Raw genomic sequence first — 18,689 nt, forward strand, 5'->3', positions numbered from 1 at the left:
CCTTATTGCCCTATCTGCGCTGCAACGAGAGTTGTGGGATATTTTGAATTTTAAACACAAGAGCATTCTCCTGGAGCTTAACTTCGAAGTCTCATATTTCAAATGTAATATTTTTCACGGCAGCTCCTCTATATTTACACTATCAGAAATTAGGTTTCTTCCGGGTCTAAAATTTCATTGCATTTGGCCTTTAAAGCTCAGCTCTACGCTAGTATTCTTAGTAACCCACACTAGTATTCGTTGGACTGTGGCAAAGCATAGTTTTGAAAGAACTATAGTTTTGAAGTGAACGGTGCATAAAGAGAAGCTTGTGTACATCTTCAGTGGAAATATGGCTACTATGTGCTTGCAGGCAGTTCCTGGCCGAGCAGTTCGTGTTTCTGGCACCACACTTAGAAGCCTTGCTGCACAGCAGCAAGCGTTCATGTGTCCAGGCGCACCTCCAGGTATGTTTGGACACTAGTGCTTGTGTTGCTTGCATTTCCAGCTTGTAAGCTGTGGCTTGCCACATGTCTGCAATCATTGTTTTGAACACTGAGCTAGTACTTCTGCAGAATATTCCACAACAGATATCGAAAGTTTGCAGTTAACCTGGCAGCAAAATGTCAGGTATGCAAGGATGTGCACTCCATGTTTTTACTGGATCCTGTTTTTTCATGGCCTGCAAGGATTCACAAGGGTTTGGGTGAGTTGGTATTTCACGACGTATCCTTGACATTAGCGCAACTCGGAATGAGGGAAGAAAGAAAGAAAAATGAATAAACTGAAAACAGGGAGGCACGAAACTTCCAACTGTTCATTACATGTGAATGGCTTTTATATGAAGTGAGCACAACAAACAAAAACACAGCTCATGTGACAAATGCTAACACACCAAGAAACGCCAGTACCTTGCATGATAAATACAGTTGACTTGTTAATTCATCCCTGATGGGACCTATAAAACTAGTCGATATATACGGTGGGTCAAATTAAACAAGATGTACAAAAAAATCACCAAAACACATCTGTGATTCATTGGGCTCTATTTGCCCAATTCTAACAGGCCCTTGAACGAAATGGACACTGTCTGCTTTGTCCAAACTTACATAGAAATGACATTTTGCTACTAAAGAAAGTAGAATACAAGCACGCATCCGATCTATTAGCAAGTTAAATGGGCGAGGTTCTAATATGTGTTGCAAAATGGCAGACGGTTTTCTAAGTCAGCTTCGTCGCACAACGTTCGTGTTGTGCAGCAAAACATACGAATGCTGAATGGCGATTTTGGTTTCATATCTAATCGCAACCGCACAGAAACTTGCTGGCCCACATTTTTTTTTCTTGCAAAAGAAAATGCACATTAGAATTGGCTAAGTACTGTAATAAGACATTGTGAGTTATGGCTATTGCTTCAAAATATTCCTAGGGCAGGCCAAAAAGAGTTGTTTTCAGCCCATTCACTTACCCCTAAGCTGCAACTCATGCTGCTAATAAAGACAGGCTACCAATAAAGGGGCCACTATTGGGTTCATCATAGAGGTTAGGCGTGCGTGTTCTGACTGGTCAAACTTGCGTTATCTGGCAAAGGCCAGTCTTGGGATCGAAATAATGAAAGCTCAGGCATGGGCGCAGGCTGCGAGCTTTGGTCTAGATCGAATTAGCGGATGTTTACTGTATACAGATGGCAAGCTCACACTCCAAATCTTTCATGAAATCTGCTTCTCTAATCTCACATGTAATCTGATTGTCACTATTATCGACAATGCTAGCACATTCGTCAAAGCCAGGGGCAAAGTCACAATTCTTGCAGTGTAGAGCAAGAAAACCACCAAGTGAGATTTTAATCTTAACATCATTGTCGTGCTTGTGCAGTCTGTCACTGAGACAGCGCCCTCTTTATCCAATGAAATGCATTGTAACGTAATGTTTGCTGCAAGACAAAGGAAGCTTATACACCGCACCATGTACACATTCTACAAATTTGACTTCATGTCCTTTGTGCATCTATAACATATCACCTTCTTGAGGTCTTACAAAGTTTTCCAAGCTTATGGGGAGCTTAAAAAGAACCCACAAACATTCACACTCTGAGCGATATTCTTCAAACTGTCAGAGACAGTGCTAATGTAAGGAATCACTCTTACTTTGGTAGTTATGGGCACAGAACTTGCACCCTGCTGACGGTCTGCATACACTTTTTTGTAGCAACCTGCGGTAACCAACATGGTAACAGGTGTTTGCTCTGGACGTGAAAACTGGAACCACGTAATGGTTATTCTGCGGTTTCACAGAATAACCATTACGTGGTTTCCACAGTATGACTCATTATTCATCACTCATTCTGAGCTGTGCTAATGTCAAGGAAATGTCCTGCAAGATTCAGCATACATATTCAGCATCGACAAAGTAAGTCAACGTGTAGTGCTGGCGGTAGCAGTGTATCAACCAAAGGATGAATTTCCGAATTGTCAGTGGGAGGCTGCGTGAACATGTTTGAAGGAGGTATCGCACTTGCTGTAGCTTTCTTCTCACTCAGTTTTCTCAAGATTGCATTTTTTTGTGCGCAAATTTTGAAAAAAACACATGGCGTCATTATTTGTCTGGTCTATTTGAGCATTTAGTTGAGAATAGGCAGCGGATGCTGTCCACGCCACAGCAGCTGTTCACTTCTCCAGTAGCAAAGTGTGTATACCGGGGTGGTTTTGTAACTAAGCCTTGTTTGCCTATTTGCCCCCTGCTTTGTCTCGGCTGTCTTGCCTGGTGGGCCAATCTCAAAGGCATTGTACAAAGGTTGAAAATTGAGCTTTTTCATACATTTTTGGTAACTTGGGAACAGCGCTAATCGACGGAACAAGAAAGACAATGGATGGGTGCAGACTAACAAGACTTATGTTAAATAACCACTTATAACTAGGGGTGTGCAAATACTCGAACATCACTGAATGGAATCGAATTGTGAAAGTTGGAATAATTCAATTCGCAACTCCAATATCTAGTATTTGATTTTTTCGAATACAGTCAAGCCTTGACAGTTTTCTGTTGCAAGTACAACTTCGCTCTAACTCATGAACTTTGTTAGTTCAAGGTTTTAATCTTTCAGCAGTAAAAACAACTTCACGGATAGTTCAAGGTTTTAAAGTTCCAGCAGTAAAAGCAACTTCGGCCGTTTATAGTGCGTTTATGAGCACCAGCGCTTGTGCTTGTGTTGCTGATTGCACTGAGATGTAAGGCTCACAAAAATTTAGATTTTTGTGTGTTGCATCACATGGCACGGTAAATCTTGGATGCCATGGCTGACCACGCTTAGTGCTCACAGCCAGCACCCACAAATCAAAAATAAAGATGTAAAAAGAGGGGAGTGTGATTATTAAATATCACCGAATCGAACCAAATAGTGAACGTTGGAATAATTTGATTTGCAAATAGAATATCTGTTATTCAATTTCTTGTATATTCAGTATATTCGGTGTAGACACCTGCGCAGTGCCACATGTCGTGCGCCCCGCAGAGCCCCTCATGCTCGGTGCTGCCCAAGGGAGCATGGGGGGCTCTGCACTTTGTTTTCGCCGAAGTGGGACCGCCAAGCGCGCCACTGACGGGGCACCAACTGGTGCTGGAACAGGCTTTCTTACTGCGAAGCACTCCCCGATGTCGGCCCGATGCGCCTATCAAAATGTTATGGCATATTGAAGTGTTATTACCCTACGTGATAGAATCCCTTTCAGAGAAACACATGAAAGTATCTTGGAAATATGCTTCTGTTATATTAAGTTAACCTTTACAGAAGTGTGTTGAAACTATGGAAGACTAGACACAAGCCACTTAACTGTTTGGCATAGAGGATTTGTGTTAGCGGAGTCTATCTTAAAATTATTTATTCTTTTAATTATTATTTTTAAATTATTATTTAAATTATTATTATTTAAAATTATTAAATTTTTTATTTGCATTGTCTTGCTCTGCACCCCCTCTTTGTGTGTCTTAATTGATGTACTTCAGCAACCATCATAAATCGATGCAGTCTTACATTGCAGGATTTATTTCTCGTAATTGTCTGTGCACACATTCAGGGTCGAGAATAAATTACTTTCCAAACTGGTTGCAGACGGTGTCACTGTCAGCTGAGCTGCGGCAGCCAACGTACATGACGGTCGCGGCTCGTGCCATCGGCTATGAACAAGTCCTCTCACTTATGGAGCGTGCCCGTTGGGACGTGCATGAGATCATGTCTCAGCACAGCTACTACGTGGATGTCCTTGTCCGGGTGAGAGAGAGAAAGAGGGGTGGATGCTGGCTGGTGGAGCTGGAATATTAAATATTGGCAGAAAGTTTTGCAGAACCATACATGCTGTAGGAAGATTCATGAAGGGGAAAATTGTAATTCATCCAACTGTGGCCTGAAGCCTCAAAGGAAACCCATACAAGTTTCTGAGAAAGAAAGTTTCATAGTAGGAAAAAAATGCATCCAGGTTGAGGTGTTGAACACATGACCAGTGTCTTTCCGGAGCAATTGCTATACTATCCAAGCTAACCAAAAGGCCACCAGATCATATAGTGACACTAAATTTATTGACGATTTCAAGCACAGGGACACTGATTATTTAGTTGGTAGAGCAATTTTCCCCAAAAGGCATGGGTCCTGGGTTCGATCCCTGGACCAGGACAAATTTTTATTCAACTGCAAAACGTTCTGAGAAACCCGTACAGTGAAACCTCATTAAACCGTAATTGGCTGGAGCTCAGAAAAAGTACATACTAAACGATAGTACTGCTTAACCGAAATAGCATGAGATTACCCACTTACCTGTCAAAAGTGGAACTTAGCGACAGAGTGCGATGAGAAGGCAAAAACATGTGCTATTTATTTACTTTGCTTGACAAAAGACTCTTATTTTCACTTGATGCTGCAGCGGCCTAGCAGCGATGACAGCAGCCTCAAACTTAGTGAAGCTGTGAGCCAGCTTTTCAGCTAGCGCTCTCTCCTCGGCAAACACTCCCATGGCAGATTCCTCGTTTGGGTTGCATATTCTCTGTGCACGAGTGCGTGCGGTAGCACTGCAGAAGTCGCAAAGTGGCTTTTTCATTGTGGGGGCTGTTCTCGTCGCGACGATTGCATTCATCAGGCTGCCGTAATGCGCAGCTTCTGCCACTGTCAGGCCTGAATCACCCATGCTGTTGCTTTTCATGTTGCCCTCATCACTATTGTTAGGCGACACTTCGGCAACAGAGGCAACGATGGCAAAAAGTCAAACCTCATAGCAGACATCTCTTCATGGTTGCAGCAGCGCTGCCGAGCAACTTCTTCGCATTCCAAATGCCACACACCGTAGTCAACAGCAGATCCCTGTCGCATGCCAGCGTCGACTTCTTCATGTCACGTTCAACAGCAAGAACGATGTCTAATTTTTCTTCTATGCTGAGCATCCAGTGTTTTTTACCCGCGCTTTGACATGACGTGAGTCCTTGCTTGCACGACCATATAGCACGGTGCTGAAATGATGTTGATGTTAATGTGGCTTCGCACACAAATGCACAGGGCTCTTGGAGGTCGTTCCGATCTCTGAGGCTTTTTGTTCTGCTGGGCCATCCAATGGGGACAATATACCGTCGTGATTGTGTGACAAAAAGTGGAAACACTACATGTTAAAAAAAATATGTGTTAATCAATACGTACGCAATAAGCTGGTACGGTTTATGCGGATACAAAACACGTTAAGTTCAATGGCCGCTCAGTCAGGGATTTGATTTTATTGCTCTTAAAATGAAACTACTGTTTAAGTGGGTATGGTTTAACAAAGTTTTACTGTATGGGTTTCCTTTGTAGCTTCGTGGTACAGTTAGGTCGATGACAATTTTTCCTTTCACAAAATTCATCATTCGTGTGCTGAACTTAGTGAACTTTATCAGCGTGCTCAGCGAGTTGCTAAGTAAGAGCCCACATAGCATGGGAATTGCACTGCAGTATGCTGCTGTCAAACAAATGAGGAACAGGCAACACAAATATCTGGCAGTAAAGATTGTTCATGGGATATGAAAAATATCAAAACTGAAATGATACCAGAATGAACATGAAGTTCATTCTGCTATCATTTCAGTTTTGCTATTTTTCATGTGTTCTGTAGCTCTTATTGTAGTCAGATTCAGCTGCACCCTTGATTGCCAAGAATACCACAAATTGTACCATTTGTAGCAGTTGCAACACAAAAGTTGCTGAGTGAGGGCAGCCTCCTTACTATAAACTTGCTGCACTAATCCTCGCTTTTACCCAAAAGAAGACACCTTGGGCATCTCAACACCTTTGTGTATATTATGAACTGATCGCAATACTGTATCGGTGTTATGCACGAGCCAGGTAGGTTGAATATCTTAGTATCCAATGTTAACCAGTGAAATGAGGCAGCTGATAGTTGTTGTGGGTGGGTGTAAATATAGGAGGGTCATCATCAACCTATTTTAAGTTCACTGCAGGATGAAGGTCTTTCCCTCCGATCTCCAATTATGCCTGTGTTGCGCTAGCCGATTCTAACTGGCACCTGCAAATTTCTTATTTTCATCAAGCTGCCTAGTCTTGCCATCCTCAACTGCGTTTCCCTTCTCTTGGCACCCATTCTGTAACCCTAATAGTCCACCGGTTATCGAATCTATGCATTACGTGCCCTGCCCAGCTCCATTTCTTTCTCTCAATGTCAATTAGAATATTGGCTATGGCCATTTGCTCTCTGATACACACCACTCTCTTCCTGTCTCTCTTAATGTTACGCCTATCATTCTTCGCTCCATCGCTCTTTGTGCGGTCCTTAACTTGTTTTCGAGCTTCTTTGTCAGTCTCCAAGTTTCTGCCCCATATGTCAGCACTGGTAGAATGCACTGATTGTACACCTTTCTTTTTAGTGATAATAGTAAGCCTCCAGTAAGGATCTGAGTATTTCAGCTGTATGCGCTCCAACCCACTTTTATTCTTCTGTAAATTTCCTTCTCATGATCAAGGTCCCCTGTGAGTAATTCATCTAAGTAAACATATTCCTTTGCAGACTCTAGAGGCTGACTGGCGATCCTGAAATCTTATTCCCTTGCTAGGCTGTTGATCATTATCTTTGTTTTCTGCATATTAATCGTCAGCCCCACTCTTGCACTCTCTATTAAGGTCCTCAATCATTTGTTGTACTTGTCCCCAGTGTTGCTGAACAGGACAATGTCATCTGCAAACCGAAAGTTGCTGAGATATTCGCCGCTGATCCTTACCCCTAAGCCGTCCCAGTTTAATGGCTTGAATACTTCTACCAAGCACACAGTGAATAGCATTAAAGAGATTGTGTCTCCTTGTCTTACCCCTTTCTTTCTAGGTACCTTCCTACTTGTCCAGAATTAGGGTAGTTGTGGAATCTTTGTAGATATTTTCCAAGACATTTACGTAAGCCTCCTGTACTCCTTGATTATGTAATGCCTCTATGACTGCTGGTAGCTCTACTGAATCAAATGCCTTTTCGTAATCTATGAAAGCCATGTAGGGAGGCTGATTGTACTCTTTAGATTTCTCTATTACCATCATGTCACGTCTGCCTAAGTCACTCCCGGCTACGGCGGCCGCATTTCGATGGAGGCGAAATGCGAAAACACCCGTGTGCTTAGATTTAGGTGCACGTTAAAGAACCCCAGGTGGTCAAAATTTCCGGAGCCCTCCACTACGGCGTGCCTCATAATCAGAAAGTGGTTTTGGCACGTAAAACCCCAAATATTATTATTATTATTGCCTAAGTCAAGCAGTGAATGCTTTGACATTAGAACATGACTTAGTGAGAACTACCCTCCTATGGATGTATGGATGGATCAGATCACATCCATCCAAAGCATTCACTGCTTGACTTAGACGGACGTGACATGAACACATTGTTTTTAGGGCGTCGGCATAATGGCGCGAATGCGCACGCCATTGCTCGTGTCTTCCTTGTAATCTTCTTCCACAGCTGGCTCCGATGCCACTCATCGTGGCAGTGTTGCCACACTGCCCCTCCCTCTGCGAAGGCGCTGGCAGCACTGACCCACTGCCAGTTGGTGCGGTGATTTTGGTCTGAAATTTTTTTGCCTCATTATATTGCCTGCGCCTTCGTCATTGTCTTCTTCCACAGCTGGCTCTGATGCCACTCATCATGCCTGCATTGCCATACTGCCCCTCCCTCTGCAAAGACGCTGAAGGCACTGGCCGACTGCTAGTCCTACCTACCTACCTACAGTCCTACCAAGTGCCAGACCTACACTTGCCAGCACCTGTGATTTTATTGACGTGGCATGTATCACTACATGCGAAACTTCATTCACTCATGTGCTCAGTGCCAACACTGGAAATCACCTTCCGGACAAGTCTATCTGTCACTGCCCCTTCCTTGCCCTAGTCGACCCTTTGATCGTGTTGGAATTGACATATGCGGCCCGCTTCCATCAACTGCAGCTGGTAACCACTGGATTATCGTCATTGTGGATCACTTGACCTGCTATGCTGAGACAGCCGCTCTGCGGTCTGCCACTGCCACTCTGTGGTTTACCACTGCCCATGAAGTTTGAGTCGTTCATTTTACGTCGTTTTGTTCTCCACCGTGGTGCCCCTTGCGAACTCCTGAGCGATAGAGGCCGTGCCTTTCCTTTCTGATGCTTTGAATGTCCTACACGATGAATGCCAAATCTTCCACCGTGCCAGTACGCCATAACCTTTGCAAACCACAAGCATGACAGAGTGCTTTAACTGTCACTCTCAGCGATATGCTGTCAATGTACGTCGCGTCTGACCAGTCTAATTGGAATCAGGTTTTTACTTTCTTAACATGTGTCTGCAATACTGCGCCACAAGCTACTACCGAATTTTTGCTTACTTTCTTCGATACGGATGAGAACCTTGAAATACTTTAGACACAATCCTTTCTTACAAGCCTGGTGAATCTAGGAGTCCTTAGCTGCTTGACATGCTGAGGAATATCGCCAGCTTTCCCGCTCTTTTTCTGCCAAGGACTAGTGGCAGCAGCAATCCCATCTACCTGATGACCTTTATCCATGCACTTTTTCTCCTGGTTGTTTGGTTTGGCTTAGGGTACCCGCTGTCACACTCTACCTTTCCACTAAACTTGTTGCTAAATATCATGGGTGTTCTGGAGCAAATGTCATTTGTTAATTACCTCGTGGAGCCAGTGAGCCTGGGTTGTACCGCTACCTGTCACCGCAACGCTGACCATACACTGGCCCAGCCCGGGGCCGGTCTGCGAGCCCATATCTGGAAAACTAAAAGCAGCAACCAATGGGGGTGTTGTTGCTGTTAGTTGAACTGAAGATCTTCTGCTGCCGACAAAAACACTGAAAAGATGATCTCGACGATATATAAACAAGACGCCACCATCCCGGCGAAGCCTAGAGACAAAGGACCACCGACCTCGACATACTACTCGATGGCCATGCAGTCACCACCTTAGTGGACACAGGGGCCGACTACACCATGATGAGAGGACCCCTTGCCACCCAGTTGAAGAAAGTTAAAACTGCATGGGAAGGCCCTCAAATCCGGACAACTGGAGGACACCTAATAACACTGACTGGAATATGCATGGCAAGAATTATGGTTCATGACCGGACCTACCCAGCACCTCCACCAGATGTCACGTAGTAGTGACGGTGAAGAAAGCAGCAAAGCTACGAATGATGAAACTAGCGTATTATTGGGCAAACTTGTGCCGTCAAAAACAGGCTTCCCCCAGAGAACGGCGACAGCAGCGAAAGCACAGGCGGCGATCATCGAAAACCTGATCAGCGGGTCAAGCGCGTCAGCTTTTATACATCAGTCATCGAAGGTTCCAGAGTAATTGCTGGTGCCCACATGTCTTCCAGAAAGTTCTACACCATTTGTGTCGTGCATACGTGAAATCAGATTAAACAAGGTTCGATGACAACAGACAACGGCTAGAACCATCAGTAACATTCGAGAAACTTCCAATACATGCAGGCGCGTCCTGCGCTATGCGATAACATTTGTTAGGTGGTGAAATGTGGTCACTCGATAAAGATAAACAAGTACACATGTCAATGTTTTAAGTTGTAGGGTTGACACAAGTACAGTTAAACCTCGATATAACAAGCTTCAATACAGTCGACTTCCATTAATTCAAACCTGACAGGACCCACAAAATTTATCGAATTATATAGCTGGTCGAATTAAACAGTATACAGAAAAAAAAATATGAAACACACTGCTGATTTGTGTGGTGGTATTTTCACTGTTCTAACATGCCCTCGATTGATTATTTAGCAGGAAAAACGGGCAAGGGTCTAACATGTGCTGCACATTGGTGGCCGGTTTTCTAAAGTCAGCTTCGCTGCAATAAAACCATGTTATGCAATAAAGCATACAAACACCCAAAGGTGGTTTTGGTGGTGTGTCCGACTGCATGGCACAGCAATTTACAGCCCAGTATTCTTGAAAAGAAAGGGGGGGAGCACACCTTAGAATCAGGTAAATATCATAGTCTGACATTGTGAGCTGCAATAATTGCTTTAAGATCCTCCTAGGGCAGGCTGAAAATAGGCTCACGAGGGTTGCAATGTGGGCTTGTTGGTAATGCATCTTCAAGGGGAGTATGATTGCGCGATTCAAAGACGGGACAAGAGAAGACAGTGTGTGTCCCTTTGTGTCTTCTCTTGTCCCGTCTTTGAATCTCGCTACCATACTCCCCTTGAAGATTAAAATAGGCGTTTTCGATGGGAGATGACGTGTGATCAACGCATGCACTGTCCCCCAAGCTCCGGCAAGACAGACGCTGCCACTGACAGGTTCGTTATTAAGGTCACTATATGGGCTAGGCGTGTGCATGCTGATTGGTCAGGTTCGAATTACTTGGCGAAGGGCAATTTTAGGATCGAAATAACGAAAGTTTGGGCCCATAAGAATGCATGGGAATGCCAAGACAGTGGAGAATTAGATTAGGAAACATGAGCCGTGCCCAAGTGTTGGGGGACACAGACTTCATTTTGGGTCCTTCGCAGTCTTTTGTGTTTGCTTTAGGTTCCTTTATTTGGCCAACGGTTTGCATCCCCTAATGCTTGGATACGGCTTGTGTCCCCTAATCTAAACGCTTTAATAAATTGAAACTTCTGCGGACGCAGATGCTCAAATGGTTTAATCACAAGCGGCTGCGTACGAATGCACCTCTCAAATCGCACGCCATAGCGGAGCAGCATTGTGTTCCATATACAGTCCAAGTGCAATAAGATACTATTGCGCCCCGCTTTATGTATGCTTTGGGTGTGAATGAAAGCGTGCAAGGGTGAGCCAAGAAGGATGATGGCTTCATAAGTGCCATCCTTCTTTGCGGCCCCTTTTGTGTGAGAAAATCTATCGGTGATTGTACCAGTTTGCATAAATGGTCTGATTTCAGTATAGCCAAATTTCATTATAACGAAGCGAATTGGCAATTTTACCAACCTTTGCATATGGAGGTTCAACTGTATAGGCATGTCTGCATATGCTGTTTCCATCCTACTGGCCAGGCATCCGCATTGAAAGCATGAACCCTTGCAGGAGTTGCAGCTCTTCCTGATGCGCCTCTCGGAAGTGGCCAAGCAGATCCCTCTGCCACCAGAGGCAACAGAAATTCTCTGGGAGCATGCCATACGCATCGCCCACCGTACCTTCATCGAAGGGTATGTCTGTCTAATACATTACCTGTCTTTTTGTCTTGGTTCCACTTTCTGTGTTAGCTTTGATACTGCTAGATTCTACCATTCAGTTAGAACTTTGACTAGCTCTTGTTCGGTCTTACCATGCTGATGCATTGGTTAAAAGCTATATACTCTATCATTTCTGGGGCAGACTTTCCATGGGAACTGCATAATAAAAGGGAACTGAGCAATTTGATATTGATTCATGTTGAAAAAAAAATAAGTGCATATATGGACAAAGGCTTAGAAAAGAGGAGCGCTTGTGTTGCATTCTCTTCCCTACATCCTCATCTGTTATTGCCAAAATTTTTTTCAAGAGCTGCATGTTCACAGCATGAACCCAATTTTTTCCCATGTGCAGAATTGCTGTTTTCTCAATTGATTGGTCGTCCCAGCCTTCCTTGTCAGCGTTTCGAAAACTTGGGTCAAGATCTTTTGTGCAGAAACAGAAGCATGATATACCTGAATGATGTTGCATGAAAGACTGAATTAGTTTAACTGGCTCACAAAAACTGCTTCTGTGTAATGACTGTGCCTCATGCTTAGATGCTATTTCACCATCATTTGTATGCAGCAGTTAGGATTGTGCAAATACATTTCAGCTTGAATCAAATTCAAATTGAATGTTGTTTAATAGAGGAGTAAGAAATCAAACGTTCAATTGAATTCAAGTGTCAAAATTACTTGTGACAATACACATTCATCATCATCATCATCATTTATTGGGCCCTTAAGGACCCTTTACAGGGTATTACATTGGCGGGGGGGGGGCAGTCGTCATAGACATACACAAGTCAAAAATGTTACAACAAGAATGGATTGAAATAACGCAGTTTAAGTAATACAGCAAAATAAAATAGGAGTACAGGTGATTCCAAATGCAACAACACTTGGGATGCGAAAAGAAATTTATACAATTCTAATTTCCAAAATGTGAAAGCAACCACTCTTTTAATTCTTCAGGATCACACTCCATGGTGATTGCATCTGGGAGTTCATTCCATTCTTGGATTGCTGTGGGTAAAAATAATTAATTGAAAGCAGAAGTTGATCCATACAGGCGCTGTAAACTGAGGGAATTGAACAGGCTTCGTGACGAATGTGTTGGTGGTATAAGAAGTGATTGACGCAGATGTTGAAAATGGTAATGGAACTTATGGAATAAGCATAGACGTGATATCTTGCGTCCTTTAGGAAAGTAGCTACGGATATTGGTAAGTAGAGCTGATATTCTGTGGTCTGCAGGTGCGCTGACAGGGTGATGTACTGGCCAATACGATGTTAGCTGTGGAAGCCTTGGAATATGTGGTGAACATTATATTTTCAACTCGAGTACAGAATCCGATCCGGTATCGTAAGTGTGCTACTTGTTACCAATGAGCAGCTTATCAAGACGGATCTTAAAAGGCATGTTACCATTGAAGCTTATGCATATAACTTAGCTCAAGCTTTGCGTACACGTGTAGAATAATCTACTCGAATTGAAAATTACGTCTCCTTCAATTTACATCCAGCAGACAAAATATTTGATTTTGTTTTAAAGCTGCTTGGTTTGACTATAATGGGACGTTGTTTATTATCGCGGAAACGACCAAGCCTGTGAGCTCGCTCGGTACCAGAACTCGAAATTGTTACTTCAAGGTGCTCCGCACAGAATTATATGATATGCGACTTAGACTTCGCCCACATTTCGTCACTGGCGTCTGCAATTCCGAAAAGCAGCAGGTTGTTTCGGCGAAGGCAGTTCTCTGAGTTGTCACATTTCCCTGCAAGCTCCTTGATTTCTGAGGACACCTTTTCAAAGACAGTATTAGCGATAGGTTGGTCATTGGATTGGAAGACTTCAACATTTTTTTCTAGTTCATTAAAACAGCTGGAGAGACCACTGACAATATTTTCTATATTTGTCTGAGCAGAACGTATCAAAGCAAGCTCGGACAAGAGGGTGTTTCGGGAGAGCTCCATTTGGGCAATGGCCTCTGATATGGATTCAAGGGTTGGGGGTCCAGGGTTCAATTCAATGTCACCAGACAAAACAAGGAAAAGAAAAGCCAGATGGTCATTGATACAGAAAGAATAAAGCATCTGGCCTAACAGCCACCACTAACCGTCAAGGGAATCCAGGAGGCACGACACTGCAAATAAGAAAGGATCACTACATCGAATGCATTTCGCGTTCGGGAGATAACTAACCTGCAGCAGAATGGGCATCTTTGAGACCTCGCCCATTGCTATAGCATGCCCCAACTGGCACCCATACGGCGGCAGTTTATGTGTACCAGGCGGGTCACCAGCGCTGATTCTAACGCTCGTTTAAAGGGACACTAAAGGCAAATACGAAGTCGACGTGGACTGTTTAAATACCATTTCAGAAACCTCGCAATGCTTGTTTAGTGCCAGAAAAGACTTAGTTTGTGGGAAAATTGCATCTGAAAGGTCCAAATACCTATTTGGAAATTCAAATCTCCCACCACCATACCGGGGGAGTGGGGATGTTGCATACACCATCGCCACCCTTTGCTGCCGTCGCTGAGTGAAACGGCGCCCGACAGACAGCTGTACCGAGCAAAGACAGAGCAGCGGATTTGCCGCTGCAGCTGCTTTTTTGTCAAGCGGCGTAGACCATTGGGGCATCCCACGTCACCACATGAAAGTTGAATTCTCTGCTACTTGTAGCTTGTGCGAGTTTCACGAGCCAGCAAAACCATCACAGCACTATGCAGTAGTGAAACCAGTGAAACACTAAAGCGTGGGCGGCGCATTTCGACCACCTGCATCGTTGTCAAGGGTAATTTCAATGAGTTCTTTTCTCTAAAATATGCAATAGAACTGGACAAGTAGCATTTTATTTCGTCCTATAATACAATGCAATGATGTTTTGTGCAACGAGTGGTGAAGTACTAGTGACAGAACTTAACTGAGGAGTGCTTTCGTCATCACGCAAGTACTTGAATGTCCCGGGAGAGTCTCTAATCATGTCCTGCATTTATCTCGAATTCTCGGTTATTAAGGCTCTGTTCACGACAATATTGACGCGTTAGAGATTCTCAAGCACTAATCTATCACTTTAGCTTGACTTAATATTTGCCTTTAGTGTCTCTTTAACCCTTTGCATAATCTACATTTACCCAATTTATGGTTTTAACAGTCAGGAGCCATTTCACTTATTCAGAAGCCTTCCAGAAAAAATGCTCAGGTAAACAAAGGCGTTTTAAGTGGTTTATTTCAGAAAATGTATTTATTCCTGAGGTCCTCAACAGTACTAGCACTGTGTGGTGGCACTCGAAACTTTCTCCTAAGTGGAGGCCAGAATTTGCATTGCAAGTCTGTAGCGTCTTCATTGTCAGTTTCTTCAAAAGTGTTGTCATCTGAGGACGTTTGGTGAACATCTGAAGGCGAGATATACTCATCCACGGCACTAAAATCATCTTCTGATTCACGAAACTCACGTGAGTTTCATCCACAAAACATATGCACAATATCTGTAGCCATCCTGTTGACGCTTTGCACCACAAATCCTGCGAAAGTATCCTCATGCATGAAGTAAGGGAAAAAGACAAAATACTGCCATCACTTGGAGACATTGCGAAGCGCTCTTATTAGCTGAAAATATTCCTGAAAGCTAGCCCTACCAACCCAAATAACAGGTGAATGCAAGCACACACACATTAGGTGTGTCTCGAATGTGACCAAAACTAAAGTTTTTGCATGTTGGTAATATGCCCTCAGGGTCAAACAAGTACAGAGAGGCTGGCGCAGTGGGATAAGTATGTGAAAAGGAAATGAGAACCAAAAAGTTCAAATGATTCACTGCACTAATGATGCAAACCTTGTACGAATTGATAAGGTTATGATGGTGATTAAAGGGACAATGAGCACCACGTTCAGCTCGCTCATTATAATTTTATGGGTAGTGCAGTTATGTATAATCTTCTATCAGACTCACTGGTGGCAAGGGGATGGTTTCGTTCTCTTCCTCGTGTGAATGGAAGGTGAGATATTGTTACAGGGTTAAAAACAGGCAGACGTATATTTATAGGATACTTACAATAATTGTAGCAGCTGACAAAATCATAGACAGCGCGGGAAGTCCAGAGATCATCTTCTTCCGACCAAGATGAAAACATCTTCTTTGTCAGCGTGTCACATGACCCCCGGTGGCTGAAGCACCGGCTCGATGTTTGTTAGGAGGCGGGCGAGCAACACAACTTAAGACGCGAGACGTGGACCACATCAGAGCAATGCTGAGCCACGGTTGGCTGGAAAGGGGCGATTTCGCACATGACATCAGTTACTTCACGCAAGACATGGTAAGGGCCAGAGTAGCGTGAAAGTAACTTCTCCGAGAGGCCAACGCATCACGACGCCGACCAAAGAAGAGCCAGGGTGCCCGGTGTGCAATGGATGTCACAATGGCAGGCGTCATATAAGCACCTCTGATTGTCCTGCGACTCCACAAGTCGACGTCGGACAATTGGGCATGCTTCTTATGCTTTGAGTATGGCTTCACTGGTGCACTCTGATGTGGAATTCAGACTAGCAGGCAGAACGGTGTCGAAAGGTAGCCTAGAGTCGCGGCAAAACAAGAGGAAGAATGGAGAGAAGCCTGCGATACCATGGCGAGACGAATTATAGGCGAAAGTAAGGAATGGCAACGCAACGTCCCAGTCGCGATGGTCAGTGGAGACATACATGGACAGCATGTCAGTAAGGGTGTGGTTAAGGCGCTCGGTTAGACCGTTCGTTTGTGGATGGTAAGCAGTAGCAAGCTTGTGTTTAGTCACACACGAGTGTAAAATGTCATTGACAACTTTAGAAAGAAAGTAGCGGCCTCGGTCGGTGAGGAGCTGTTGAGGGGTGCCGTGGAGAAGGATGACGTTCTGTTGGAGGAAGTCGGTGACGTCGATTGCACAACTTGTCGGAAGAGCCCGTGTGATCGCATATCGGGTGGCATAGTCTGTTGCTATAGCAATCCACTTGTTTCCCGAAGCAGACGTAGGAAAAGGGCCTAAAAAATAAACACCTACCTGGAAGAATGGTTCTGATGGTACGTCAAGTGGTTGAAGGTGACCAGCAGGGAGTGTGGTTGGCTTTTTGCGTCGTTGAGAAAGGTCACATGCAGCGACATAATGGCAGACGTCACGGCATAGACCAGGCCAAAATAAGCGTCTATGAACGCGGTCATAAATCCGTGACATGCCAAGGTGACCGGCAGTTGGTACATCATGAAGCTGGGCGAGAACACTCTGACGCAGATGCTAGTCGGTCAGGGCCGTCTGAGTGCATGCTAGAGCGGTACAATATATCATATTGAAGTTCAAACATGCAAAGGGAAGGATCGGGCGTCGTTGAAGTGAGCTGTTGAATAAGGTGTTGCAAGGAGGGTTGACAGGATGGCGCGACAAACAGTCCGCATCTTGATGTAACTGGCTGGTCTTGTATACGACTGAATAGTTGTATTCTTGAAGGTGCAGAGCCCAGTGGCCAAGGCGTCCTGAAGGATCTTTGAGGGACGAAAGCCAACACAGAGCGTGGTGATCAGTGATTACTGTGAATTGGCGGCCGTACAAATAGGGGCGGAATTTACCCACTGCCCGAACGAGAGCCAGATATTCGCGTTCGGTGGTAGAATAACTGCGCCCAGCAGAGGAAAGAAGGTGGCTGGCATAGGCAATAGCACGTTCTCGCCCTTGTTGTTTCTGTGCCAAGATAGCGCCGATACCGTGGCCACTGGCATTGGTACGGACGCATCAAAGTGAGCGAGGATGGGAGGGGACGTAAGCAGCCCAATGAGCTCGGTGAAAGCACCAGCTTGCTTCGGGCCCCAAATGAATGGAGCGTCTTTCTTGAGGAGCTGATTGAGAGGGTGCGCAACATTAGAAAAATCTTGCACAAACCAACGGAAGTAGGAGCAAAGGCCAAAGAAGCTGCGAACATACTGAAGAATCAACGAGATGCTCGAGCACAGAAATTTCACAACGACCGAAGTGGCACTTGGACGAATTTAGTTGTAGCCCCGCATGACAGAAAATGGATAGGATCGTTGATAGGCGTTCGAGGTGTGTCGCAAAAGTCGGAGAAAAAACGATTTGTCGTCCAGGTAACAGAGGCAGATAGATCACTTGAAACTGTGTAGGAGGGCGTCCATCATTCGTTCAAATGTGGCCGGTCCATTACATAAACTGAAAGGCATCACTTTGAACTGATACAGGCCATTGGGAGTAATAAAAGCTGTCTTCTTGCGGTCCATGTCATCGACGGCAATTTGTCAGTAGCCAGAGCGAAGGTCGATGGACGAAAAATATTGTGCTCCATGCAGGCAAACCAGGGCATCGTCAATGTGCAGTAGCGGATAGACATCTTTCTTTGTTACATTGTTGAGGTGTCGATAATCGACGTAAAATAGCCAACTGTTGTCCTTCTTTGGCATCTTGTCAACTTCATGTTGAAAGATATGGCGGATGATATGGCGGTTGGATAATATGATATGGTACAACAGGCTCCATGGGCTGCAAGAAGGTTCGATGATGTCTCGAGAAAGCATCTTGTCTACTTCATGTTGGATGATATGGCGCTCAGTAGGCGAGACGCGGTAGGGTCGCCAATGGATCAGGCTCGCATCACCGGTGTTTATTCGATGTTTTACAACAGATGCTTGTCCTAGAGGGCATTCTCCAAGGTTGAATACGTCCCAGTATGAGGCAAGGAGGCAACGTAGTTCTTGAGCACGCTGGGGCGGAAGGTCGGGAGCAATCATTTTTGTTAGGGCATTCAAGTCTGAAGGGACAGGGGGCGAAGCAAGAGTTGAACATGAGGAGCTGTCACCAGTAAAAGCCGAAATGTGGTATTCGCTGGCCGGCGTTATTTGCGCCAGGGATATTCTGCACGAGAGTACTTGTGTACAGAGTCCAAAGTTCACAAGTGGAAAGCAGGACGTGTTGTGCAAAATGGTAATGATGGCGTGAGGAAAAGCGACGTTATGCGAGAGCAGGACATCTGGATTATGGGATACG

The 18,689-nt window shown here is 44.5% G+C and overlaps 1 protein-coding gene across 2 annotated transcripts in view; it reads left to right on the forward strand.

Moving 5' to 3' along the window:
* The window catches only part of Vps50 (vacuolar protein sorting 50), a 178,999-nt gene that overhangs the window by 151,851 nt on the left and 8,459 nt on the right, over positions 1 to 18,689 (forward strand). For both annotated transcript variants that reach the window (XM_075682820.1, XM_075682821.1), the window contains 3 exons: positions 353 to 446; positions 4,088 to 4,246; positions 11,537 to 11,658. In XM_075682820.1, coding sequence (XP_075538935.1) covers positions 353 to 446; positions 4,088 to 4,246; positions 11,537 to 11,658 — 375 coding nt within the window. The remainder of the gene's footprint in view (positions 1 to 352; positions 447 to 4,087; positions 4,247 to 11,536; positions 11,659 to 18,689) is intronic.

The sequence above is a fragment of the Dermacentor variabilis genome, chromosome 2 (assembly GCF_050947875.1).
Source record: "Dermacentor variabilis isolate Ectoservices chromosome 2, ASM5094787v1, whole genome shotgun sequence".
Lineage (NCBI taxonomy): Eukaryota > Metazoa > Arthropoda > Arachnida > Ixodida > Ixodidae > Dermacentor > Dermacentor variabilis.